Source organism: Astatotilapia calliptera, chromosome 6, assembly GCF_964374335.1.
Source record: "Astatotilapia calliptera chromosome 6, fAstCal68.1, whole genome shotgun sequence".
NCBI lineage: Eukaryota > Metazoa > Chordata > Actinopteri > Cichliformes > Cichlidae > Astatotilapia > Astatotilapia calliptera.
The window spans coordinates 31,254,576-31,282,442 of NC_137427.1; the positions used below are offsets into that span (position 1 = coordinate 31,254,576).

General features: G+C 42.3%; 1 protein-coding gene across 5 annotated transcripts; it reads left to right on the top strand.

Annotated features, from left to right (window-relative positions):
- The first annotated feature begins 415 nt into the window (after positions 1–415).
- ttyh3b (tweety family member 3b) lies at positions 416–27,834 on the top strand. Of its 5 annotated transcripts, XM_026171639.2 has the most exons (15): positions 416–937; positions 1,901–2,086; positions 11,224–11,420; positions 16,661–16,772; positions 16,851–17,071; positions 17,721–17,816; positions 17,974–18,046; positions 18,177–18,252; positions 20,472–20,527; positions 20,627–20,719; positions 20,807–20,899; positions 21,224–21,360; positions 23,265–23,438; positions 24,880–24,955; positions 26,394–27,833. In XM_026171639.2, the coding sequence occupies exons 2-15, from the start codon at positions 1,961–1,963 to the stop codon at positions 26,526–26,528; spliced, it is 1,665 nt and encodes a 554-aa protein (XP_026027424.2). In that variant the 5' UTR covers positions 416–937; positions 1,901–1,960; the 3' UTR covers positions 26,529–27,833. The 5 variants fall into 5 exon arrangements, with proteins under 5 accessions (XP_026027424.2, XP_026027425.2, XP_080159268.1 ...); XM_026171640.2 differs by lacking the exon at positions 23,265–23,438 and having other exon boundaries at positions 26,394–27,827; XM_080303142.1 differs by lacking the exon at positions 24,880–24,955 and having other exon boundaries at positions 26,394–26,560.
- The last annotated feature ends 33 nt before the right edge of the window (positions 27,835–27,867 follow it).

The window sequence follows — 27,867 nt, forward strand, 5'->3', positions numbered from 1 at the left end:
AAAATATAATTTCTATGTATTTATTATAATGTAATAAAAAATCACCCTCAACACTGAAGATGTGCATCCCCTGAGTCTGCAACCCTCAACCTCTGATATCATATTTATTTATATTTATTATTGGTAGGAGACATTAATATTGTTTGGGACTGTTTTTCTGATTTTTTTTTTTTCAAATTTGGAAATATTCCAGGAAAACATTTAAAACAATTTCTAGTGAAAGACCCATTGTGTTGCTTTCCACCTGTGTCGTAGTCATATAGGCTTTCTAAAATAATCTTCACCATTGTGGAGGATAAAACGTCTAATGTGTACTTCCACCACTTCAACACCAGGGGGAGGCTTTTTTGCGCATTTGCCCTCTCACATACACATCTACAAACTCAGGCGCGCGCTTGCAGAAACACACGCGCTCACACGCGCGCGGAGCTGCCGCAAAGCCCCGTCCTTCAGGGCTTTTAAAGCACCGTGTTTGCTTCACGCTCTAACAATACCATCCAATTGAAGAGCCACAACGCTGAACCGGCGGTCACTGTGGGAAGACCGCCGACGAGCACGAACCGTGAGCAGGGGAGGACAGCAACTGTATTATTATTAAAAAAAAATAGATAGTGGTTTGCTGGTCAGATAATTTAACCCCTAATCTGCCGTGACGCTTTTGCGGAGGGTGAAGGCAGTCGAAACGGGAGGACGTCTCGGTGAAATGTGAGCGGACCGGGTCGGTGACCGTTATTCCGTTCTTTTCAATGTGGATGGGACTACAAGCGAGTCGCTCGTTGCAGCTAGCTCGGTCCGGCCGCGTTGATGCAGCAACAGCGCACGGCTGTCGTGCTCAAATCTACCGCCGGATTCGGGAAGACAATAGGTGAAGTATACGCCGGTCTGGACCTCCAAGACTATACCAAACGAGGGTCTGCATCCGCTTGGGCTTCACTAGGTAGGTCATAACACGGTTCCTACCCACCCCAGCACACGGACTTGGATGTCCACAGGCACGCAGACCTCAAAATGAATTCTTCCTTTTCTCCCTTCTCGTTGCCTTGACGACTCTGTGGTACTGCGGTAGATTTAATGGACAAAGCGGGATAGAGCTAGCTAATCTGGGTTTGCTAACATTTTATTGAGCGCTGCGATAGATAAATAAGGCTTGAATGCTGAATGTGTAAGGGTACCCGCGAAGGGGCTGACCTACATGTACCCATACAGTAAATTCAGTACAACGGCCATCCCCCCCTCCCGTTCAAGACACATTTATTTCACGAAGCCTGTGTTTTTGCAGTATGGGCGTAAATTGGGTGACGCTGTCATGGATGCTCTTGTCATGCCATAATTCATGTACAGGTTTAACGTTTGGGCGAAATGTACACTTACTGAATGTCTTGTCGGGCTTTAATTACATTTAATAGGTTATCGGTGATAATTGTTGTGCGGTTGTTATATAGTATAATATAGTTATTATAATGCATTGTGATACTGGCAATAAGCTAAACATACATCACTGTAAAGGAAGGCAACCTCCCAAATAGTAAAGTCATATGTCATATTGCAGTCTTTTTGCCTTTGTAACAAAACACACAGAAACCTGTAACCCCTGTGTTTTACAGCAGGGGTGTTTTATATTGGTCCAATGGGAAATGATCACGAAAGATTCAGCAGCTATACTCTTATTGAAATTAATAAATTGTGAAAATATATGCATAACTAATGAATAAAGAGGGTATCCATTATATTGGCATTTTTGACCCGCCCTGTTAGTGGGTATTGATTACTGTTAGGTCATCACATTAGCCTTATGATAACATGCGAATGCTGCGTCTTACTCTTCATCTAATGCGTTTGGTGACATTAAAAGTTGCTTCGTGTCCTCCTCAGATGCAGTGATTGGCTGTTTCTTTTACAGTGTCCCTGTGAGGAATCGGGCTAAAGAGTGAAGTGAGAGCCGGCAGGCAGCTGCATCAGGATGGCGGCCGTGGTGAATTATTCTCCGCCTTGGTGGGTGAATCTGCTCCACCGGTTGCCTCATTTCAACATCGAGTTTCAGACAGTGAGCAGCGACTTCAGGCCAGAGGACTCTGAGTACCAGAAGGTAAGACAAGTGCGGGAGAATAATTACCTCCCACTCAGAAATTCATCATCTCCTTCATCGTGCATCATTGCCTCATCATCGTACCTCCTGCCACATGCCCACACTGTAATTTCACAGCAGAGTGGCCAAGTGGTGACTGAAGCCGTCCTGCAGCCAGAGTTGTGGGGTCTCTCCCTGCATCGATCAGTGCGCTGTGTGAATGTGTGTGTGTGTGTGAGAGAGAAAAAAAGAGAGAATAAAATCTGTGAGCCTATTCTTGTTCCACAGTCATAGACAGATGAATCTATATAAATAGATACTGCATATGAATAGCCTGACTCTGTAGAAAAGCGAGAAGGTAAAGGAATCTTTCTGTCTTCCATTTATTTTCTGCCAAATACGTTTGTAGTCCACGTAGAGAGTAAATAAGGGAATAGAAATGCAATCTCAAACCCACTCGTGCTTGTCTGACAGTGGTTTAGCCTCTATTAGCCTTTTTAAAGACGTATTTACATTTGTAAACAGTGACTGGTTCATTGACCTGAAGTCTTGCAACAGATATCCGGATATTTGAATTGCACTGTAAGTCCCAGACCGTGGAGAACCTGTAAATCAATGAATTTAGTAATCAGTTAAGACTTATTTTTTTGCAAATTAAATTTAGTTTGCTGTAGAACTCCTATTCTGACACATAAAATATCCAACATAACACAGCGTAGTACTAAGCACCGAAGGTACTTATAATTTCAAAAAATAAAATCAAACGAAGTAAGTAAACACTGTTTTACACTCTGAAACTATAAACCTTTGTTAACAGTGCTCCTGGTGTTTTTTTCACCTTGTAAAGCGCGTGGCATGATGCAGTGTTGGTAGGCTGGAGCAGCTACACAGAGCTGTGCAGGACCCCGTCTACGTGCTGAAACTGTACTGTTACCTGATGGCAGTGCCAAAAACACATGGAGCAGTCAGTAATGTGGGCTGTTTGTCCCATTGTTTGTGCTTTGACCCCTGTCATGATCAAACAGGAAAAAACAATGAAAAAAGCCATTGTCTGAGGTCTTGTGATTTTTATTTTTTTATATTTACATTTTTTTGCCCTTCTTCTTGTTCATCGAGAACTCTGCTGTTGTTCCCCTCAATCTCCAAGCCAACTAGTCAGCCAATTAGCAGTCAACCTATGAATAGCATGATCGACGTTGGTTAAATTCCCATAATTCTTCACTCTGTTTAGCAAAAAAGGTACCAGTTGGACACCAGCACAGGCCATGAATCCATATTAAGTCTGTGTAATCATCTGTGGACAGATTGGGTTTTTTTTTTTTACCTTTCAATGATAAAATGTGGTGGTTTGTGAAAGTATCATCACTCTTGATGAACTGCTTGCAGCTCATACATATATGCAATCTGTAATATGAGGTAGTGAGTAGGAATTGATTTCTTGGCTCTCTAGACACCATTAGAAGTGTAGGAACCAATGGCCACAAATAAATCACAGACAATTTTGAAAACCTATTAATATGTAAAGTCATTTATCACTGGCAGAAATCCCAATGTGATTGTCCTACTTGTATATCATTATCAGTGTAATATCTGCTGATTTGCGAGGGTTGGTTGGACAAAATATGCAGTCAGCACTTTGTGCTCTCCGATGGTCCGTTTTTCCACAAATTTTCAGCATTTTATTGGATTAAAATGAACCTGATACTTGGAAAAAACTAATGAGGAAAAATCCCAAATTAGATTTCTTTGAAAGCATAAAACTAATTGATATCATTCTTGGATTAAACACTGACTGAGTCAGGAACGGTGCATTGGAAAGCAGCTTCATCTTGAAAGGGGGGGGGGGATTTGCCCCAGTTTTGCTGCATTTCATTAGAATCCTCAAACAAGGTGACTCCCAGGTCTCTGCAGCAGTAAACCCAGCCTCGCTAGGCCATATAAAGCAAAGGCACATCACTCAGGATCTCACATTTCATGCACCGCAGTCATCCCTCAATGCATTTGCTGACACTACGGGGAGAGAAGGGAGGGCGTACAAGTTCATGCGCTGAGCGTGGGAAGGCACCCACAGCCACGAACAAGGGGAGGGAGATGAGAACCGTAGAGAGAAGAAGGGAGAGAGGAGGAGGAGGAGGAGGAAGAGGAGTGAGAAACATAAAAAAGGGACTGATTGGAGCCGAGAGGAGAGAGAGAAGGCTCCATGAGCCATGGGAGGTGCTTCCAAATTGCCAAATAGCCACTTCCTGCGAGCTATTCAGTGTTTAACTAAGGGCCTTTGTAGATGTGTGTGCCAATGTGTTTGCCCACTGGAATTTTAAGGACCCCCCTTTTAGACTAATTACATCCTGACATATTTTAGCAAACGAGGCGGTTTCTATGTCAGTGAGGATTTTGTGCTACGACCATACGTTTGTTTGTACAGCTGTAGACGTTGCGTGCACTGTATTTATATATATATATATATATATATATATATATATATATATATATATATACACACACACACACACACACACATATATATATATATATACACACACACACACACACATACATACATATATGTCACGTACAGTATGTTCGCTTTCTGTGTCAGCGCATTTAGAGCTTGCTCGTTGAGATGAGGTCACACAGCTCCCTTGGGGGGGTTTCGTGTGTGTTATTTCGCAAGTGTGTGTGTGAGTGAGTGAATGTAGGGGTTCCATTCAGGGTGAAATCGTTAATTCTGGCTAGACGCAGAGGAGGGAGAGATAGAGGTTGAGAAGGACAAGGAGAAGGAGGGTGAGTTGGACTGGGGGGAGGGTGAAGGGGAGGGCTGGAGTCTGTTGTGGAAGAATGCTCTCTTTCTTTCTTTCACTCTTTCACTGAAGCCCGTCTTTAGATTGGCTCAGTATATCTGTCTCAAAGGCTTTCATGCATCTACTCATCCAGCTGAGAAGCACATAAACACTCGGGCGCACACATAACAAACAAGGTCTTACACAGTGTCTTTCAGCACACGGTGTTCGTCACCGCACCACGACATTTCTCACACACACACACACACACACACACACACACACACACACACACACACACACACACACACACACAATAGAGAGAGATTCTTCTGTGCAGTGTTTTTCTTTCTGATGTGATTTGGCTCGGGTTCATTTGCATTCAGCTTTTGAAGCTGGTCACAAAAAAAAAGAAAAAAGCTCTCCTCTCACACCATGTCTCACTCACTCACTGGTCTGTGATGACTTTGACTGTAGTGGGGATGCTGACTCTGTGGCTTTGTGAAGAAAACCGTTTGCGTTTTTTTTCCTGGATAGCTGAAATAGGAGCTCTTATCCTGAGGTTCTGCATTTGTGTTCATCTGTTTGCGTTATGGTGGAATCGCAAAGTCAGCTCGCAGCCACAGTTAAGCAGCTGCAGAACATTACAGAGGAATCATGTGACCTGTAATAACACACACTTTCATATTGCCAGCTGTGGAAAGTAAGTCAGTAATTGGTATTTTGGATGGTTTGCTACAGTTTGCACTGAAGAAGGCATTTCCTCGTAGCAGTTTAGAAAGATGATGCTAGCGTTGAATGTTTTTTGTGTGCGCTGTCCATGCCTTTATGCTTTGGTAGCTCTTTGACCCAGTGGCACAGGTGAATATTAACAGAATGAACTTGAGGTCAGTGAATGCCTCAGGAAAGAAGTTGAGAGGATAGTAGGCCAAATTACAGAGTAACACACAGGCAGGGAGAGTGCAAGGACAACTCAGTGAAGTGGAAGTGATTGATCCTGTCATCTCAAACACACACACACATGCATGCACACTTGTGGGAGTGCATGTACACACACTTAAATGGGCAGATTGAAAGTAGATCAGTGTGCCGGGGTGTTTAACGTTTAGCCCCTCCTCCAGCCTGCAAGCTGATCTCTAGTGTGGAGATGTGCACGCACGCACACACTAATGTACACCCAGGCTCACCATGCTTATTAGGGGCTAATTGATCCACGCCTAATCTGCACTGATGGTTTGTTAGCCTGACAGTTAATCTAACAGCCATCAAGCACACCAGGAGGAGTTCTATGAGTACTAGGTCAGTTGTTGTTGCTTTGTAAACATAACAGTCATGACTCGCTGATTTGCACTTTTCACTGGCAGGTGATCATTCAAATCATATTTCCTGCAAACTGTGAGATATCTTTCATTTCTAGCTGCTTAAACATAAACTTTCACTTCATTACGTCTCTTAACCACACTAAGCACTGAGTAATTTTGGGGTTTGATAATCTCCAAGACCCAATTTGTGATGGGTTAGGGTTTTCACTTTTTTCTACTGAGTACTGAGCCAGCCCTTATCTCTTTACAGTTTGCTTCCAAGGTGCCAGAATTTGTTGAAACTTTTTAGTGGTCTTTGACATACATAAAAAAGTAATGCACCAAAGAGATGATTCCCATATCTCAGCATTTCAGTGCAGTGTCTCCTTAAAAGATCTGAGTGAACTGGACAAGTGGAGGACACAAAACAGATGTATTAAGCAGATGAACAGTATCTGAAAGTCATGTCCTTAAGAAACAAAAAAATAAACAACGACACGACACAGGACCTGTAAAATGCATCTGGCCTTTTAGTTGATCCATCTATTGTTCTCCAAAGCTTTATCAGAAATGGTGTCGGTGGAAGGGTGACTGTGAAGAAGTTATTCTTTAGGAGGGGAAAGAGGGAGAGAAAGCTGAGGTATGCCAAATTACACAAGAACTGCACTGAAAATCAGTGGCAGTGGGACTTACGGGGTGACGAATCCAAATTTGAAAGCTTTTGTCCAAAGTGTTGTTAGTCTGCACAGAAGAGGTAGAACAGTGAGTGTCTACAGCCATCTGTAAAACAGGGTGGAGACTGTCATTGTTTTGGGAGAATTATGAACAGAGAAAAGTATCATCAGATTTTGATCCACCGTGCAATACCATCTGGAAAGCATCTCATTGGCAAATCCTTTATTTTTCAGCATGACAATGATCCCAAACAGTGCTACAAAGGCATACCTGGATAGAAAAACTATCGGGCATGAATACTATCAGTAATAGCATTGGCCTTAGAGGAGGATCATCTTTATGGAACAAAACGCAGCCAGCATCCAAAGAAGAGCTTTGAATGTCCTTCAAGAAGCCTGGAATAAGAAATTAGAAGAAAGTTTGCCTAAAACGGTTTCGTCTGTGCTGAAGAATAAAAGGGGTTTAATATTCCAAATATTGACTTTCAAGCTCACTAAAATTGTACAAACTCTGTTTATGCCTTATATGGCGTATCTTATTAATTTTCATTTACACGTGTTTAGGTAAATTTCAATGGTGTTTTAAGACTTTTGCATTGGATTGTATATGTAATTCTTTATATGAACAGACTTAATAGTCTGTAGTATAGTTTATCTATAGATAGCTTTATTGTATGTAGTTGATTTTAGTTGCATTTGTTTGAACTACTTGCCTTTTTGATGATCTGTTTACTAGTTGTTTTTCAGACGCCCAGGTTTTCTGTGAAAATTGCTTTTTTAAAATCAAAAATGCACACTCTGAAAATGTGAGTTTATTGATGAAAAAATGACATTTAATTCGTTTTTAAATACTGTTTTGACTAATGCCAATTTTTAAGCCCTGCAGTTTGATTGCATGGCCTAGCCTACGTTTTTCATGAGTTTAAGCTGTGTTTGGAGGCTTGGGTTTTCACCTTTCAGCCCATCATATGGGAACAGGAGATTTTCTCTGTGTTCACAGTGAGTTTCTTTCCAATGTTGTAGCAAAGCATGTCGCAGCCTTGCTGTCTCACTCATGCTCTGTGTTTAATTGGGTTAACCAAACAATTGTATTAACCCTGAAAGACATGCTATAAACAGTCCAAAAATATTTCCCTGCCTAGCAACAGTAAGGCTGTAAATAAGACTTGCAAACACAAAAACAAACCTGCAGAAAGAATTACCTAGTCCCCTGATATCTGATGATCTTCTCATTCATTCAGGCCAGTACAGTATTCTTTTTTTCTTTTCCATTTTGGCTTAGTCATTGCATGAAACTGTTTCAGTGCCGAAGGCTGTCCTCAGACTGCAGGCAGAAGTCTAGTTATTTTTTCTGGTTTCTGAACTGAAATTTACATTCACAATTCTATTATGTAGTTAAAATAGCCTGTGACAACCTGAAAATTGTCTCTGTGAAGCAATTCATGGTACAATGCCACCACTCATGGCTCCGACTCTGCACCCACACACGCCACAAGAAATGCCATAATTAAAAAGCTGGCTGTCGTCTTTGTGCTCTTTGTCATCTGCTCACAAATTTTCCCACACAAACTTATGAAGTAGAAAATGTAAACACTAACTGTGACCTCCATGTTTATTTCTGTATGACATGTGACGTCTTTGCCATTGTTCTTTTGGGCATGCGAGTCACCACAGCATCATGAGCAGTTTGCTCTGAAATCAGATCTCGGCCACTTGAAAAAAAACATAATCCAACCAAAATTGAACTCTTATGAAAGGGGAAACCGTGAATTCATGTAAAAATATTACTTTCTCTCCATGAATGTGTCCTACTAGTGACATGTATCATAATGTATATGTGCAGTTTCATTGCCAGTCTGTTACGGTTAATCTGTATCTCCATTTAGTTTAAATCCCTTTGTTGATTTTACATACACACATACCTATACATAATACCATAGACTAAGAATCAGGAAACTCATGTCATTTCCTCTCTCATCATCTTTAATCTGTTGGGAGGAGACAGTCAGGGATAGCTGGGTAATAACCAGATTTCTTCTCCTTGTCCTCCTCCTTCTTTCTGATGAGCAGGGCTCAACATTGCTAATAGCACATTTGCTGAGATGGACCCTCACTAATGAATATTTTTTCTTACAGTCAGAATTTGCACAATAAAATACTTAAATTTTTTAAAATAAAACTACTGGAGGGGATAATTTAAGACAGACCTGTTTGTTTTGTACAGCACAGCTATTTTAGGAATAAGCGTGTGGTAGTGTAATAAGACAACTTTTAAAACTACACAAATGGCAGACAATGGCCAAGGGACGTAGTGTGTAAACATCGCCAACACTGTGGACTCCATAACTGCAGAGCTCCAAACCTCCTCTGGCATTAACATCAGCAAAAAACTGCACCGGGAGCTTCGTTGGCTAGATTTTCAATGCTAAGCAGCTCCTGTAGGTATAAAGTATAGCTAGCTCAGTACTTTTGTCCATATACTATAGTTGTAACTTATCTTGTAATGAGGTACATCACATTTAAACATTGCACCAGGTCACAGCCATAACTGTAGGATCTCACACAGTAGACTGATGCGTTTAGTAAATAATGATGCCTGGCATGTTTCACTACACATATACTGTATGAAAAATTTTGCTGTAGTATTCTAATGAACCCATACCTGATTAGATTGGCTCTAGCCCCCTATGTGTTGGTATGGTGCTATAGTGCTGTTACATGTGCCTCAGCTCACACACCAAGAAGCACTGACATTATTAGGGTGCATAGTTTTTCTTAATGTGAAAAGAGATTTGTGCCTTCAAAGACAAGTTATCACTTATATGCTTTTGTGAGTAGCTAGCGTGAATTGTACTGCTTACTGAAAAAGTCCAATTTAAAGAGGCAGTGAAAGTAGAAATAGAAGTGAGAACATTGCAGTTTTAGCTGGCCCCTCATTCTAACATTTTAGACTAAGATGCTGAACACGCAAACGTGGCACAGTCTCTAACTAACAGGTTAGCACTGTTTTTTGTGCTCATGCTAGCATGCTAACATTGGCGTCTAGCTCAGTTGGATTTCCAGCTCAGAAAGTCCTTTACTTCAAAAGTAGTGCCATGCCTAGTGGTTTTGACATCGTATTGAATACAGGTGCTTAGCAACTCGTTTTGACCCATATTTACACATAGCTGGTTCAATCCTTAGGAGGATGTTCATGTTTCTCCATTATTTTTTCATTGGAACCATTCTAAGAGGCTCAAGGAAGAAGACCTTTAAAACTGCAGTGATTGTCTGTTTTTCTTCGTGTGTGTGTTCTTTTTTTTGCTCTTCTAATCCTTGCACGAATCCTGTTGGGTTAAGAGACACAGTCCCAGAGATTGCTTTTCCTGATATATTTTATTAAGCTTAAAGATGTAAGGGCATTGCCGTCTGGAAATCAGCAAAAATATGAGGTCAGTAGCAAAAAAGCAGCAGTTTAAAATCTTGGGAAGTCAGGAAGTGTTTGTGGAGGTGGAGTCCCATTGTGTTTATCATCAAGGGTCCCCAGAGTTGCACTGTTGCAGTTTGTCACCATGTAGCTCCGTGGCAGAATTCCTTTGTCTGCCTTAAGTAGTCTAGCAGGTGGAGATTTTTGGTTTTCCAGAAACGTGTAATTGTCCCTCATGGTCCTCCAGTACAATGACTTTTCCAGACAGTCCCAGAGGGGAAAGAAAAATCAACATTTCAGCGTGTGTGTAAGATAAAAAAAGATTTCATCAGTCCCAGCCAAACTGCTGTAACAGCTCTCGTGTCTGTCTTTACCGGCTTCTTCCTTTTTTAGAGTTCACTTCAGTCATTTTTCACATCTGCTTCCTTGTACGTCTCTCCAGCGTGTCTTTTTTTGTTTCAAATTTACTCCCCCTACTTCTCCTTCTGTCTACCCCCATCACCCCCACCCTCTTTTACACTTCAAAGCTTTTAGAGGGTATGTGATCTGTGTGGTGGGTCTCTGGCGCATACAGCTCCCCAGCAGCAGCGCTTCCTCTCACTTGTGGAGGTGTGTGTGTGCATGTGCTTGATGGTGTGCAAATACAGGAGAAGGTAAAAATTTTATGGTGTCTATCAAAAGCCCATTTAACAGTCACTATTTTGGGGGCCTCAAGTAGCAGGAGACAGGAACACAGTTTTGCAAATACATTCACATGTGTCTGGCAAATCATGTGGTCTGTTGGTGTGTCTGGTTTCTGTTCATATCAGCTAATTTGCTTCCTTAACCCACATCCTAAATGGCCCACTTCCTTGTGATAAAGGAAACCTCTCAAACACGATGCATCTGAATGAATCAAGACAAAGTTTAATGGAAAACGTGTAACACAAACTGTACAAAAATCACAAATGTCTTGTTTTTGCTAATTGGTTTTTTGTTTTTTCTCTCACTCTTTCCTCAGTCTGTGTTGCTCCTCGGTGCTGTGGCGTTGCTGTGTTTGGGCCTGGACCTTATTTTCCTCCTTTTCTACTCTTTCTGGCTTTGCTGCCGGCGGCGCAAGAGTGATGAGTCCTCACACTCCCATATGCACTCCCAGCAGCCTAGCGCTGACTGCTGCTGCACCGCTTGGTGCGTCATCATTGCCACACTCGTCTGCAGGTGAGACGTTATTCCTATGAGATCGACTCTTCTGTACAATGTGATGAAGCTGTTTGTGCTTGAGTGCGTTTAGCAACATCCACCTTTGCATCACAGTCTGTAAGATGAGTAAGGGAGGATTGTGTCTCATTGACTTTGAATGAAGTAATGTCGTGTGTTGCTGAACTGAATTGTGGATCTGCTGCTTCACTTTACTTATGCTGAAAAGTTGATGAAAGTTCAGGATGTCGAGCACCATATCAGCCACGTTTATTCAAATGGTCCAGCACTAGCTAGCTCTCGTTAATGTAAAGGTATCCACAGCAACTTGGTTGGCTTGCCTTAAGAGTGCCAGTGTTGCTAATACTTTATTTAAAGTTAGAAGTTGGAAATGTTGACTTCCAAGACTGAATTTATAACTGGAACGCCCCCTCAAGTTGGATTTCCAGCTCAGAAAGTCCTTTACTTCAAAATCCATGTTGGTGGAAGTGCACATAAAAACTGCAAAACCTCTCATCTGTACTACTACTGTTTTGTATTTGTGACTTACTAAATAAGTCACACACAGAGACCCAACCAGGCTCCATCTTTGTGTTTAAGGGCAGAAAAACAGACATTATACTGTATTGCTAGATGGATGCTTCTACATTGCTAGGAGCAAAACAAATCCTCTTCTTTCCTTTCTTTTCCGGCTTGAACGCAGTCAAGTCGGGAGTGATGTCATTCCCTGCTTTGACATCTGACTTCGGAGGTAAATGAAGCGCAGCATTAGACCATCAATCCTGCAAAGAAACAAAACAAAACAAAAGTCAGGGATGCCTTTGTTTGGCAGTGCTTAAGTGTGAATGCTCCCATAGGGCTGAGCCAGCATAATTAGCTATTCACTTGGAAGAGTTGCCCTCTAGCCCTGGACTCAAATTTTCTCAGGGGGTTGCTAAGAAAAGTGTTATACAGCCAGTTAGTGTACAGCGTGCAGCTGAAAAGGGATAGCAGGCTTGTAGTGCTTGACTAACAGGCTGAGCAGTGATGACTTAAGGCAAACGTTTTAATTTTCTTCAATCAGAACAAGTTTCTCTCATCATTACTTTGGAGCAGTGAGTAGCATGAGCAGAATGACTTTGGATTTTTTATTTGTCTCTTACTTGTATTATATGTGTACAACAAACACATGCAGTCAACATGTAAATAATTTTTGAATTAGTTATCATTAATAACTAGTTTTGTCTTAGCACACATTGCATCCAAGGTATACAGGAGAGCATTTCTGAAGCATCCTTGAAGCAAAAGGTCTACAGCAGCGGAAAACCACACCAAGTGACACTACAGTCAGCAAAGAGCAGGAAACTGAGGCTACAATTCACTCAGGCTCGCTGGCCTCAAGCCCTGTATTAACAGTTCAGGCTGCTGCTGGTGTAATGGTGTGGGAGATTGTTTTCTTGGCATACTTTGGGCCCCTTAGTATCAACTGATCATCATTTAAATACTATGACCACAGTATACCCATCTTCTGATGCAGGATAATTAATCATCTCAAACTGGTTTCTTTACATATTACAGTGACTTGCCTATACTCAGGTGCAGCATTTTGTAGTTATTTAAGATCGTGATCGTTTCCCCTCTCTCCACTGCTCTGTTTCAACATGCGTGTGTGAGTGTGTTTATCTGCTTTGCCATGTGTATGTTAGTGTGTTTATCTATTTAACCATATGTGTGTATGTGGGGCTAGCCAAGTAGAACATATAAAGTAAAGATAACAAAAGTGTGCAGATCAATGATAACTCGTCATGACACTGTAAGCGCTATAAAATCTTTCCAGAAAGTGTTAATGCCTGAAATGGTACGCCTCATGGTGGGTAAGCTAGTCCTGATGAGAGAATTAGCAGGTCTATTACAGCTGCACGCCCTGACAGGACAATAGATAAATAAAAAGAGGCCGAGGGTAAGAAGCTGACAGTGAAATGCAGAATAGGTGGCAATGGTGGCAAGTCACCATTCCAGCTGCTGTATCACATGCATGAAGCCCATGTGGCATATTTGGGAGCCAGCCAGGTGGTGACACTTCAGTGTTTGTGTTTATCTGACTCTGAAGGCTTTGTACGCTCTGGGTTCTTTAACCCAAGTGACCCAGTGGTAGGATATTTTGACCACAGATAGTGGAGTGTGTGTGGGCTCTGCTCTTACACAAAGACACAGACGAGCACATTTCTGCCTGCTTAGAGACACACAGACTGTTCCTCTTTCAGTTACCCTCTCATCAATTTTATGCCTCTCCTCTGCTGACTTTTTCCTTCCTCTCTTTCCATTTCTACATCTCTAGTCCTCCTCCTTTATTTATTATTTCTCTCTGTTCGGCCTTCTTCCTGGCCTAGAAAGGTTGCCATGGAGACAGAAGCAGATTTGATGCAGAGACGAGAAATGAATTATACAGTCGGGGAAGCTGTCTTTGTGTATGTGTGTGTGTGCATGTACGCACATTAGCGTGATTCAGAGCTGAAGATCGTTGTTTTGGAGGTTTTCATATGTTATGATTAGCTGTAATATTTCTTATTGAATATGGATCCGAGTATATGTGAACGCATTTGCGTGTGATTTTGTGTGCGTGCGGTTCCATGCGTTTTGTTTTTTTGGGTTTTTTTTTGGTTGGTCCACAATTTAATATGACATCATGTGTTATTTTTGGCTCAGCTCCAGCTACATGTGGGCTTCCTTCATTTGTGTGCAGCTGTAGTGTGTTTATACAGGAGACTCTGTAGCTTGCTTTAGGTTTTTTTTTTGCTGTTGTTGTGAAAAGATCAGCCAAAAAACAAAAAGATCAACATATTTGATTATTAGTTATTTTCTCAAATAACAAACTGGCTGCCAAGAATGAACTGAACACTGTATCTGAGTAACTGATTGTAAAATGCATATTCAAAAACACATAGAGAACAGGTAAGGTAACATGAACTGCTGAACTGTGGATCAATGTAAATGGCTGGATTCCTGTGAAATTTGAATCTAGTAGAATGATCAAAACAATTACATAGAGAGATCATTGGATCAAAAAATATGCATAGCTCAAATGGCTGTTGCTGAAAAAAAAAAGTCAGCCATGTGTCTCATTTTCTCATATAATATTAGTGAGAATATCCAAAAGCAGAACACAGAGGGAGGCAGGGAAAGCAATAGAAAATGAGCATTTACTGTCAGATCAAACCCAGTCCAGAGTCCAGTCTGAAAAGGTAAACAAGAATCCATAAAGAAGCACCAAAAGAACAAGGAGCAAGGGAACAAACGGGAGAACAACAGGGAACAAACAGACGAGCCGACACACATTGATCGGTGTCTAGATGCAGGTGAAAACAGTGAACAGCGGACCGTCTCGAAGGAGGGAAACAAAAGCAGGAAGTAAAGCCAAAACAAGGCACACGAGAAAACTAACCTTCAAAGTAAAAATGGTAGAGGCAAATAACTAATGACGAGACATGAAGACAGCAACGCTGAACAAGGTGACAGAATCTTTGGGACTCACACAGAGGGAGAAAACAGTAAAACTACGGTAATAAAAACCACGGGCACTATGACACTCACCCTGTATGTATCATACACTTTGTATCAATTTTGATTAATCAAAATGTTTTTGATGACATTATTGCGGATAATGTATGAAATTAGAGCCAGAAAGGAGGCCTGGCCAGCACGAATTGGATTGGTGAATCCCCCAGAATAGTCTTAATAGTCATCAGCTGCTTTGTTAGTAGCGGTTTTAATCATCAGAATGCTGTCTGCTAACTGAATGCATTTATTTTGGACTGCAGTGAATCTGTTTGCACTGGAAGTGATCATAACCCAGCGTTGTATTCAGCGTTTACTTTCTTATCTGCTGAGCTCCGTCTGACTGCACTTAAGTGTGCTCATTTAGGTAGAACAAAGCATTTTTAGCTCATGAAGTCAGTTCATTTCAGTTGAAAGTGGACTGAAGCAGAAACTAAACAGAGCGCAGTTTCTTTGAGGTGACCTCGTTAAGAACAGCTTGCTGTTCCTAAAAGGCAAAAAGATGTTCTAGTAACGTATTTGTATTCTCCCGTTTGGAGGTTGTTTGTGTTATCAGAACTAAGCTGGATAGTGTTTACTGTCTCTTATTTGATTTCTCAACTTTTGCCTTAAAGGAGGATCTCTGTCTGTTTCATATCCTAAGCTTATGCAATCTCCTGATAGGAGCAGCTGGTATTAAAACCAGGGAGATAAAACTCATGGAGAGAGGAAAGGAGGGATAAAAGGGAACTAAGGGACAGAATGGGTGTTGGGTGAGAAGAAGAGGATGTGTAAACAGGAGCTGAGGGAGGTGGTTGACTGTTTAAGCTGAGATCACATGGAGGATGGAGTGAGATGATGGGAGGCAGGGATGGGTGGGGAAATGATAACTGATGAAGTAGACAGTGGCTACATCAACGCACAAAGCACATTAAAGGGCTACTGTGCTTGTTTTTTATCACCACTCTGTTTTTCTTCTGTGTTTGCGGTTTTATGTCATGTATGTCATAAAGCTCTGAAACACACACGCAGACACACACACAGCGCAGACCCTGTTGTAAGAGGGGCTACTCAAAATCTAATGGGCTAGAATGAATTGCTGTAATAAGGGCCATAAATTTCTCTCTACAAATCTGTCTGGTGTTATTGTGCAGACAGCATCATCAATACAAAAGCATACAGTCGGGCACATGCATACAAGGGGAGGGCAGGAGCTTTTACAGGCTGAGTGAGGCTATAAAAGCATGGTGAGGAGGGGGGATGTCGGGGAAAAGGGGTCAGGAGTGACAAAACACAGAGTGGAGAAGATTTCTGTAACGGTGGTGGTGTTGGGCGGGCGACGGGTTAGTCGTAGCGTGAACATGGTTAAGGAGGACGTGGGCTTGAAATAAAGGAAAGTTGGGGGCCAGTAACCCCAGATATCGCAGCATATGTAATGTGTGAACGTGGGTGCAGAGCTGCAGAAGGATCATATTATTTGCGGTCTGGTGACCCAATTATTGTTTGGGCTCCGTGTGTGTGTGTGTGTGAGTGTGTGTGAATCATTTCTGGTAGTCCTGTGCTTGCCCGAGGCTTTAGGGTGACACCAAAGCCGAAAAGCCAAAGTGCTCAATGTCGCCTGTTGCTGGTTGAAAGAGCAACTGCACTCAGCAGTTCAACTGTCAGTGGGTAGTTCTGTATGATATGAATTTAAAGGTTAAATTATGTGCTGTGTTTACATGTGGGATGTCTTGTTTTCTGCCTCCTAGCGCTGGCATAGCCGTAGGATTCTATGGAAACGGAGAGTCGAGTGATGGAGCCGCGCGTTTAGCGTACTCCTTCCGTCATGCCAACCGCACCGTGTCTGGAGTGGAGAAACTGGTGAGTTGTCCACTGATTGCAAAAAATTTATTTATTTATTTATGGAAAACCTTCCTAATGACAGTTTTTTCTTTCTAGGTTTCAGACAGCGCCCTAGCCTTAAACCAGACTGTGGAGGAGAACTTGGTCCAGTTAGAGACAGCCTTCCAGGATCAGACAGATTATGTGTCCATCGTCCAGAAGCTCCAGGGACAGCTGGATGAGCTGGTGAGGCTGATGGTTGATGTTCCCTTCTGGTCCAATACTGAGATCTCCCTGGAGGACTTGGCCCGTAAAACGGAGGCCTTTGACTTTTACAGGTAACTACTGACCAGCATGGATTTTGTTTCTTACTCAGACTCAAGACTACTCTTACATTCTCTCATACACAAAGTGTTATACTGTAAGGTTAACTATTAAAACCACAGATGATGGACCATGTGTTCTGGTCATATCCTCAATCAAATCAAATAAGAATTTAAATATTTTAGGTGCACAACAGCAGAATTCAACAAATGTTAGCAAGAAAAGGCAAAATAACCAGTTCTAGTTCTAACCAGAATGAAGGCTACTCGCTTCCTCTGACAGACACATTGGATCAACAATGTCATGATGCACCTTTAAACGGAGAGGCTGAGATACATGCTAAAAGGAGCTCTTAAAAGCTATTCATGGATTATGTGGAGATTGTATCCTTCGCAGTAGTTTGTGAATGAATGGGTACTCTGATCTCATTCTTTAACTGTGAATGGCTTTCATCCCTCTTTTTCTGTTCATGTTAACCTGCTTTGTTGTTTTTGGGGCAATGACAGAAAAAGTGGTTGATAAAAAAAACAGATTGTGATGCTGTTACGTGTCGAGTCTTCTAGTAAAGCTTTAATTAGCTTTTCCTTTGCATTGCATATGTATCTGTTTGACTTGGTGTTGTATGTTTGTATGAAACACTGTGATAATTATTTTTATTTACAGGTGGTTGGGGTACCTTGGCCTGTTGCTCTTTGATGTTCTCATTTGTCTTCTGGTGCTGTTTGGACTGATACGCAATTCTAGAGGCACTCTTATTGGGTATGCTACCTTACATCACACACCAAAGCCTGCTCCTATTGGACAGATCAAATTGTGTCCTGCCTCTGTGTGTGCTGAGACTGTCTCCTGTATAACGTGTTGGTAAGCTGAATCTTGCTTTAAAAAGATATTTTTTTTGGGGGGGGTTGTTCTTCAGAGTGTGTCTGCTGGGTGTTCTGACTTTGATCATCAGCTGGGGATCGCTGGGCCTGGAGCTGGCTGTCGCTGCTGTAAGTGTAACCATGGCAACACTGCTGAGCTCTCCGGCTCTGCAGTGATGTAATCTTTACCCACTGCTCGAGTGAGTTTGTTCAGCACGTTACTGTAGCCTGATGTGTCATGTGCACTCGCCCCCCACAGTCAGCCAGCGACTTCTGCGTCTCCCCCGATACCTACATCACCAGGGTGACCAAGGAAAACGATGTCATTAACCAAGGTATGGAGACGAGAAAATAAATCATTGGCCTTTTTTCAAAACCTTTTGTGCTTCTTTCACATAATCATAAAATGAATTTAACAAATTGTATTGCGGTGTTGTTGGCTTTGAAATGATGGCTTTTAAGATGGGGACCAGGTCTGTGACCACTTGCAGTCAGTTGCCCTCTGTAAAGCAACTTTGGTGGATGAAACAGCAAGAAGTGCTGTTAACCTATGTGCCATCAGGTTGCGACTGGATGGAATCAAGTTGGAAATGAGGTCAAATCTGATAACAGCAATTAACTGATATATATCGACGCTAATTGGATATCTGTTGTTGTCTACATGCACAGAAATTTACTTACAGTCAGAGTCCAGCCAGAACCTCATAGATGTGATGTAGTTTCTTCAGGACAGTGAATTAACTGAAAAATGACAGGTTGTCTGTAACTTTGCTTTTATATAGAAATACAACCAGTGCAGTCGAATCTTCTGTTGGACAGAGATAATCACACACGAGTTACACTCATTGGCGCAGACTGACTCAGACTGTGAGCGTGTCTGTGTTTATGAATTATATTAATTTCACAGCTTTGCCAATCTGTCTGAGAGGGATTGCAGTCAGTCCAAGTTGGGTCACAATTCTTTGGAGACACACGACCTGTCGAGACCCATTGTGGTTGAAAGTAGTGCTGAGACACTTAGGATGTCGCATGCTTGACCTGTGGCAGGAAAAAACTAAAGAAAAAAAAGTAAATTAAAAGCAATCATAAGGCAAGGAGGTTATTATCCTATTTCTGTTGTTGTGTGACTGATCCATAATCCACCTGTATTGACATTGGCTGTAGTGTGTCTAAACGGTGCTGGTAAGATAGGCATGAAGTGCTACAGGGCTAAAACAGCCTTTTCCAGTCTTGCAGACCACTGCCATCTATTTCAAAGTCTGTAAATCTGTGTGCAGTCCAAACCTTAAACCACAACTGTGGTCATAAGACGAGCTCATGAAGTGTTTCTGTGTTTTCATTTACTCGTTTTTATCTTCTAACGATTTACTTGTTGAAGCTGATTCTCATTTAACACTTTTAGTTGCAGTATGCGATAGCCACATCTCCATTATGGTTTTTACATCATTAATGAAGTCTAAGGGAAGTTAACAATTAAAATATGTCAGATCCCCCCCCCCCCCCCCAAAAAAAAAATTAAAATCCGGTGGCTTTGTGCAAATAGTGATATTTCTTTTTTCAAATTTATATTATTTATATATCACACATAATTATAGTTTATATTATAATTTTTCCCATTTGTTTATCATATGCAAATTTTTCCTGTCTACTTGCAGTTTCTTCACAGCCCCACCAGGGGTCTGTGGCCTACCATTTGGGAATCTCTGGATAAAAGAATATTTATGCTGCTTGAAGACAAAAGCATCCCACATTTTGTTTTGGTTTTCACCAAATAAAATATCAGAATTTAAAGAAAGGGTGCGACACTTTTGGATCCAGAAGTCCTGGAGAAGGGATTGTCATGTTTAGAAATTCTCTGTTAATTATAAATCCTGAACATTTTATGGTAAAGGGATGTAGGGTACGACCCTTTATATGCAAATGCTGCATATTGACAAAAAGTGTGAGCTGAAATGTCTCAAACAGAGTCCATTTTCCTCACTGACAGTTGAATCTCACCCTGACATGTTGGTGCTATTTAAAGAAACAAGTGTGTGTGTTTGTGTGTGTGTGTATCCAGCAGGATTGTGTTTGATTGGCACTCTGGTATCTAAAAGCTCTCACTCTCTCTCTGTGCTCACTGCAATGCATCAGCAACCCTGTACTCCCTGCTCGCTCTGCCCGTGCTTGTCTCAGATTCAGAAAAAAAACCCAACCTGACTACATTTCGTTTTTCATTTAATTGCATTTGTTCTCTCTTTCCATCCTGTTATATCCCTCTTTACTTCTCAGTTGCTCCGTTTCTTTGTCTCCATTTCTCTCCCTCGCTCGCCTCCTTTCACTCATCTAATGACTTCTGTTTGTCTGTCAGTTGTTTCCGCTTTGTCTGTTTGCTGTAGCGCACAGATGTTGCCTCTTTAACACACACACACTGAATTATGCCTGAGTGGAATTGCAATCATGGCTCAATACAGTCATACTGGATATTATTTTACACGTGAGGTTTTTAAATGAAACTGTGCAGTCCAAACGTTCCCATCGTCATAGTGATCTGTATTTACTGGCATGTTCGCAGATATCCTGCAGTATTACCTGACCTGCAGCTCTGGACAGATTAACCCCTTTCAGCAGGTGAGGTCTTTGTCATTGCTGTTGCATCGTTGGAACACAGTTTTCTGCAATTTCTTCCTTTCACGAGGCTGTTTTGCTTTGTTTTTTTGTTTTTTGCAGAGGCTGTCGGGGAGCCACAAAGCATTGGTGGAGATGCAGGATGATGTGGCAGAGTTACTGAGATCAGCAGCACGTGACTTTGCCAGCACCAAGGTGTGTCTGTGTGTCTAGATGTACATAAGAGCAGATATTTACAGTATATTTGAGCATACATGTGTAACCTTCGCTCTGCGTGTGCAGGGGAATCTCGAGCAAATCCAGTCTGTGCTGAATTCCACCGAGGTGGGCCTGCACCAGCTGACTGCTCTCGTCGACTGTCGCAGCCTGCACATGGTGAGTTACAGGGTGTGTTGTGGTAAAGATAACGTCCGTAATTGAAGCTTAAAGTAGACGTGTGCAGTGACTCTACGGCACGGCTGACACCGTTTTACGCTGTGCAGTTACATTTCTGTTGAGATGCACACCAGATCATGACGCAGGCTTTCAGAGGTTATGGTGAAGTAGAAATCCCCTGCGACTTCTCTCCTCTCCTCGTGTGGTGGAAACATGCACAGTAGCTTTATTTTTTTTTTCCTTTGTGTGACTGTAAATAAGGAATTGATTCATTAAAGGACTACTTTAGGGCCAAAGCTCTCCTCTACTCACCTCTCCTCGTAGGACTACGTCCAAGCACTGACTGGCTTGTGTTATGATGGCGTGGAGGGTCTCATCTACCTGGTTCTCTTCTCCTTTGTCACTGCTCTGATGTTCTCCTCTATTGTGTGCAGTGTGCCGCACACCTGGCCTGGCAAGAGGTAACACACACCCACCCTCACATTCTCTCATTCACACACACACACACACACACACACACACACACACACACACACACACACAAGCCTTTACATCCTTAAATCCATCTCTTCAGTTAACTAATGACTGACACATCACTAGCTCGTTAACATCTTACTGTAACTGTCTAACTGATCTCAGCTGGTGGACTCGATAACAGTGGGAAGACCCATAAAGAATCGACTCGGTGCCCATGCATGTCATTCTTTTTTAAGTGTACCTGCCTCCCAGACTGTCGTATCACTCTGTACTCTGTACTATCTTCTTGCCATCTTTGCATCTATACAGTTTATTTTATCGTTTGCCGGTGGACAAACCGGCAAACCGTTTGGCTGAACATTGTTTGTATGTTTGTACATACTTCTCATTTTTCTTTTCTCCTCTTTGGACTTGGAGCACCAATGTCGTGTTAGACTTTATATCACCACAGTTTGTTGTTTTTTTTGTTTGTTTCCGTGCCCCACTTCCTCCTTATGTTCTTTCCCTTCCTCCTCTCCCCTGTGTCCTGATTTGGAAATGCTTTGGGCTTCAACGAATGGTGATGCATATGACCCCCACGGTCAGATTAACCACCGCTACCATTCATACAAATATTCGAACGAGCAAATAATTCTGCGATAAAATCAGAGAAAGAGACAGGTAGACTTTGCTCGCAGTGACCGTGTCACTCCGGTGAAGGATTTGAATATTGAAACAGCTGTGCCATGATAGTTTTTTTCTTTTGCTTCCTTTTACACTTGCTGTTTGCGGGCATAAATCGGCATGAATCGCAGTGTATGACCCAACAGGTATGAAAAATAATCAATCTCTCAGAACAAGTGCTCACTGGGTCTCTTGCCTGTAAAGACTGACTGTGTCGCAAACTCCATTTTGGTTTAATGAGTAACACGTCTCCATCTGGTGGCCAGTTGGGGCAACAACACCTGTCGCTTATTGTCTCTGTTAACACGGGGCTTAGGCTAATTTATTCATCATACAGCTTCCTGCCTCTTTACCTTAATTGAAACTCTTTCAGTCTGATGATATATTCTTAGCATATGGACAGCTGATATAGAGTTGCAAAAAAAATCACTGGAAAAAAAGAACCTTATAAATAATAAAGCCTACACGTACACATGCATTACTGTGACTGACCTTACTTAACAGAATCCAGTGCTTTTCTGCAGCTGCATCCAACTTCCAAATCAGCACGTATCTTATCTGATGCCTCATTTTGTTACGTTGCTGGCTGTTTTACATTTTTGACCATTTCTTTTGTTTTTTTGTCTGAAAATGGTTTGCCCAAACCAGCCATATTATCTTTTTTTTCCTGATGTTTTTGCTTTAATTTCATGGAGCACACAGAGATGCATGAATTATATAAAAGGACATTCTTGAAATCGGACACTGTTTGAACAATGCGACCTGTTAATAAAAGGAGCAAACTCTCTCAGCCAACAGTGGATGACTGCATGAAGAAAATGACATGCATGTTTCTACCAATGACATGGAATACAGAAGGGTTTGCTACTTTATTACAGTTGATGATTACTTAACAACACATAGCAATAAAGGGAAATAAAAGTGTCCACTCTGGACCTCACTGCACTTGTGGTGGGTCTGTTTAGTAGATGAATGCTGCCCAATGTTCCTTTTCTTCTTGTCCAGCTGCTTTGGGGCCGGAGGGCGTAGCCTTACCCAGATTTTAATATCGGGGAACTCCTGATAGTACAAGTACACCTTCCCCCTTCTCCTAACCTCCTCTTCAACCACTTGTTTACACTCTGTTGTCTCTCTCGGATCTCCCTCTCCCTGTACCTTTCCCTCCCTCCCCCCTTCTTATTCATCATGCCCTTTCGTGCCTGGCCCTTACCCCGACCAATTGAAGGATGGATGAGGAAGACGGAGAGGACGAGTCGGGCGCCTCACGTGGCGGGGTGCACGATAACCTGTACCGCGTTCACATGCCCAGTCTCTACAGCTGTGGCTCCAGCTACGGTAGCGAAGCTAGCCTGCCCGCTACAGCCCACACTGTCAGCAATGCCCCCGTCACTGAATACATGTGAGTTAGCACCCACCGCTAGCTAGAGGCTAGCAGGATCATACACTGCCTGCCAATAGGTAGCTGATGCTTGCCCTCCCCCACACCATGTGATCTAGGCTAGAAGTGCAGCAGTGCTTACTGCTTGTGGTAATGATAAGTTAGAAAAGCTGTTAAATAGTTTTTTAAAATATGTATGGCTTGCATGTCGACTGCAACACACTGTCAGCGATATTTGTTACTCAGTGAGTTAGTACTTATCATCTTTGAGATGCTAAAAGAAAAACAGCTGCTTGCTGTATAAAAAAAATTCAGCTTTGCACTCGCATAGTTTAAGTTAATAGTTGCACCATGCTTGCTGTTGCCACAGGACTGAATTGCTTGTTCATAATAGGAAGTAGAGAAGATAAGTAAGCATATATCTCTCCACAATTAATAAACACAATGCAGTGTTTGCTGCAAAGGGAAGAATGATGGTTTTCAAGCCACAAAGAAACCAGAAAGTAAGACATGTGCTAATTTGAGGTTTTTGGACCATCGAAGGACCACATTCACCAACCCTGTATGAGTCTATATTCCAAAGCATACCACAGGGTTTGGTTTGAGCTTTTCCTGAAAGTTAGATGGGAAGTCTCATCCAGTCATTACTTTCCTTTTTGCCATAGCTAAGCTGTCATTGCATAGGTACACAGTCTCATATGGTAGTTGAATCTGTTGAATATGACAAGCTCCAGATTGTCATCAATCCTGGAAAATAAGTTTCATAACATAGTTACAAGGTTTAGGAGCTGGTTTGGCAGTAATGCAAATCATATGTTTACAGTTAGATGAACAAAGCATGCAAATCCATCATTATTAAACCACAGTACACTAAAAAACCCTAAAAACTGAGTGTCGCATGAGCGCTGGCTGGCTTTGATTATATTGAGCTAAATAGAAAAAAAGTGCAGCTTATCCATGCCGGGGTTGTTGGTTTCTGTACCCAACGTGTCCGCTTGCAGTAATAGAATAAACAGCCTCCTCAGCATTTAGCTCCCTAATAAATTTTGCTTGCACAGGACATTTACAGACTGTTATTAAGTTAAAAAATATCTTGTTGAATCCTTTAATAGTTGAAATGTTGGCCTGAAAAAACGATTGCTGCAGAGTTCTTTTAAATGTGGGCCTGAGGCTAATCTCCGGTGGCTATCCATGATGATAACAGTCCTATTTCACTGAGTCCCATTGTGAGATTCAATATTTTGCCTTTGTTCTGAAAGTATGTTAATTATGTTAGACTGTGGCCGAGGTGTTTTAAGCCCCTGTAGTACCAAGCTTACGTCCTACGTTGGCAATAATTATTGAGGTAATTTTTCAGAGGCCATATGTCAGAGTCATTGTGTTTCAGCGATGAGCAGATCCGCACATCATGAGCTCAGCGGCAGGGTGACGACATGCAGTAACCTCTTATTCTATAATGCAGGAGCCAGAACGCAAACTTTCAGAACCCTCGGTGTGAGAACACCCCCCTGATTGGCAGGGAGTCCCCTCCACCCTCTGTAAGTGCACACTTTCTAGAACACATTCTCCCACAGCTATCTTCCAATAGCCACAGTGCTGCTGGGACACATTTCAAATCCCACACAGTTGGCATATTATTCATTTAAGCGTAACAAGCAAAGAACGGTGTAAATTATTCACTATTTCAGATGTTTCATAGTGCGCTATGTGTGGATATTGGAAGGTAGCGCCACCCACCCACCCCAAATCCCTAAAACACTGCAAGTGTCCTCCGTGCTCACGCTAGACCGTGATCACAGATCGCCTTCATGTAGGTCATTTTGGCAGCCTGGGAAAACTGGAAGCTTGAAAAAGAAGCCTGTCGTTATAGTAAGATCTGCACTTGCATCAAAAGAAGGAGGCAGACTGTTTCGATAAGCGCAACTGCCGGGTCATGTTTGGCTAAAGTTGTCTTCTATTTCTGATGTAAAACGTCTGGTTGGCGCTGGGTGATGTGCAGACCACATAGATTTTTTTTTTCACCTCAAAGACTTTTTTTTTCAACCTCGAACTTTGTTTTTTTGTAAGAAATGAAATGCTGACTGTTATGGCTTTTAAAAAAGTGCTGCTGGGCCTGTAGTTGTGGATTTCGTTCCATGCAGTATCACCTGTACACTTCTACATTACAATACTGTGGAGTGACAGCATTTATTGAACAAATCTGGTGTTATTACTTCAGGGCTCGGGTTGCATTCCTCGCTCGGTGCAACCTGACCCCGAACCCTTGCGGGTCAGAGCTCATATAGCTTATATTGCAATTCTAGCAAAACTTGAGCCCAAGCCTCTTAAAAGTTCCCGCTCCTCCTTCCCTCCCTTGTTCCCACACCGTGTCTATGTGTGCATCTTCTGGTCGAGGTGTATGTGTCCTGTGTTTCCCCCTCACCCTTCACCATTGCACAGCCACAGGAGCACTTATTCCCCCACCTCCACTGTTGAAACGTAGCAGCCAGCAAAACGGCCTGCCGCTCGCCACTCTTAAGACAGGGCCGATGGCTGGGCCGCCGTCCTGTGCACAGCTGCTCTTCTGTCTTCTGCAGCGATGTGGAAACCGCAGACCTCCGACTGTAACTACCTCGGTGCTCCCGAGAGACCACTAACTCATACCAGGCTAACCTACTACATCAGAAGTAGAGCAACTAACTACGAATGAACCACATCTGCTAATTTACAATAACATCATCCTGACCTAATCAGCTGTTACACAATGAATAACTGTTGTAATCAAACCCCGGCTGTCCAAATGACTGGTCACAGTATTTCAGCTGTACATGTGTGTTTGTGTTTGCCTTTCATATCGATCTATCTACAAGCATTAATCTTTGTTTGTCCGTCGTTTCCTTGTCTTCTTTTCATCCTCTTCTCCTTTCTCGTCATTTCCCACTCTCGTCCCTTTCTGCTTCTTCTTCTCTTCTTTTTTTGTATCCCCTGTCTCTTCAGTACACCTCCAGTATGAGAGCGAAATACCTGGCGACCAACCGACCAGACCAGAACCGACGCTCCGTTCCTAACGACCAACTGGATCCCGCTAGCCGGCCTCACCCCGCTGCTAGACCACAGTCCTCAGTCCACTAAGAAAGCACTTCAGCCACAACACTGCCTGAATCCAGTTCTCACAGCCAACAGCAAGATCCAACACGGCCCACAGCACCAGAGCTGGGTGCTTTTTTTCCCAGTTCTTTTTCCAGGTCCACTGAATTTAACCAACACTGACCGGTTCATCAGCAGAACTCATCAACCAGATACCACAGCACATGACTGCACTTTTAAAGCTCAACTTCTACTTCTTTCCTACATAAAACCAACATAACTGAAAAGGCAGAAGAGCACATCGTAGAAGATCAATGCTTCTGCTTCTCTTCTTTATGGACACACACATACATACACACGCCCAAGCTGCTTGATCCACCACTGCTGCGAAGCCATAGTTTCTTCCTCCCAACTTGCATCTGTCCACTGCCGTCCAGTGAAGGCATCCACGCTGCTCTCACTGCTCAACCGCCCCTGACACACTCACACACAGGCAAGCACACAAACACACACACACACACACACACTGTACAGAGCTGTAAATAGTGACCATGTGCTTTATTCTGAGTTCATGAAAAGTAGACTGTTCAATCCTTTACTGGTAACGTGGTGTGCTGTGTGTTTATCATGGAAATGTTTGCTGTATCTCTCATACAAACACACACACACATGCACACACAAGTAGGAAGATAGTCTAACCAAACACTCATTTGTGTAAATAATAAGCCAGTGAATCAGAAAGCCATGCTTAGATGAACTGTACCACCAGATCCCCATTCTCTCTTTAGCTTAACATTGTCGTCTAAGACTTGAATTGTAAGCTCAAAAAAAGAAAGAAAAAAAAGTGTGCCCGCGTGTCTTTTCCATACTTGTTAACGTGCGCATACGTTTCAGTTACGAGCCAGTAACCCTGTTGTGAAATGACTGCTTTTGAACTTTGGGAAAACGGAGTCTGAGACAACGGACATACGGAGGCTCAAACCTGTGCCAAAAAACTGAATAATTCAATGAGGGATGCCTGATTCTGCCCTCATTTCCTACTGCCTCCAGATATCTCGAGAAAGGACGGGGAAAAAAGAAACCTCACACGGAATCTTTTCCCTCCGTCTGTCAACGATAAGGGAAAGAGGAGAGACATTTGGAAAAGGGAAGGAGTGGACCGATAGTTGCAACTACACATTTGCCAGGTGCTATGTAAAGCGGTCGAGGATCCGGACTGAGGAGGGACAGAAATGTTTTTGTTACTTTTAATGCTTTTTTTCCTTTTCTTTTTTTTTAAATTCAGGGATTTGTTAAAGAAAAGCAGAGCGGCTTTCCGTGATTACTAAATGTAAATTGTGTCCCGAAGCCAGAAAAACTCCATTCCTGACTGAAAAAGATGTTA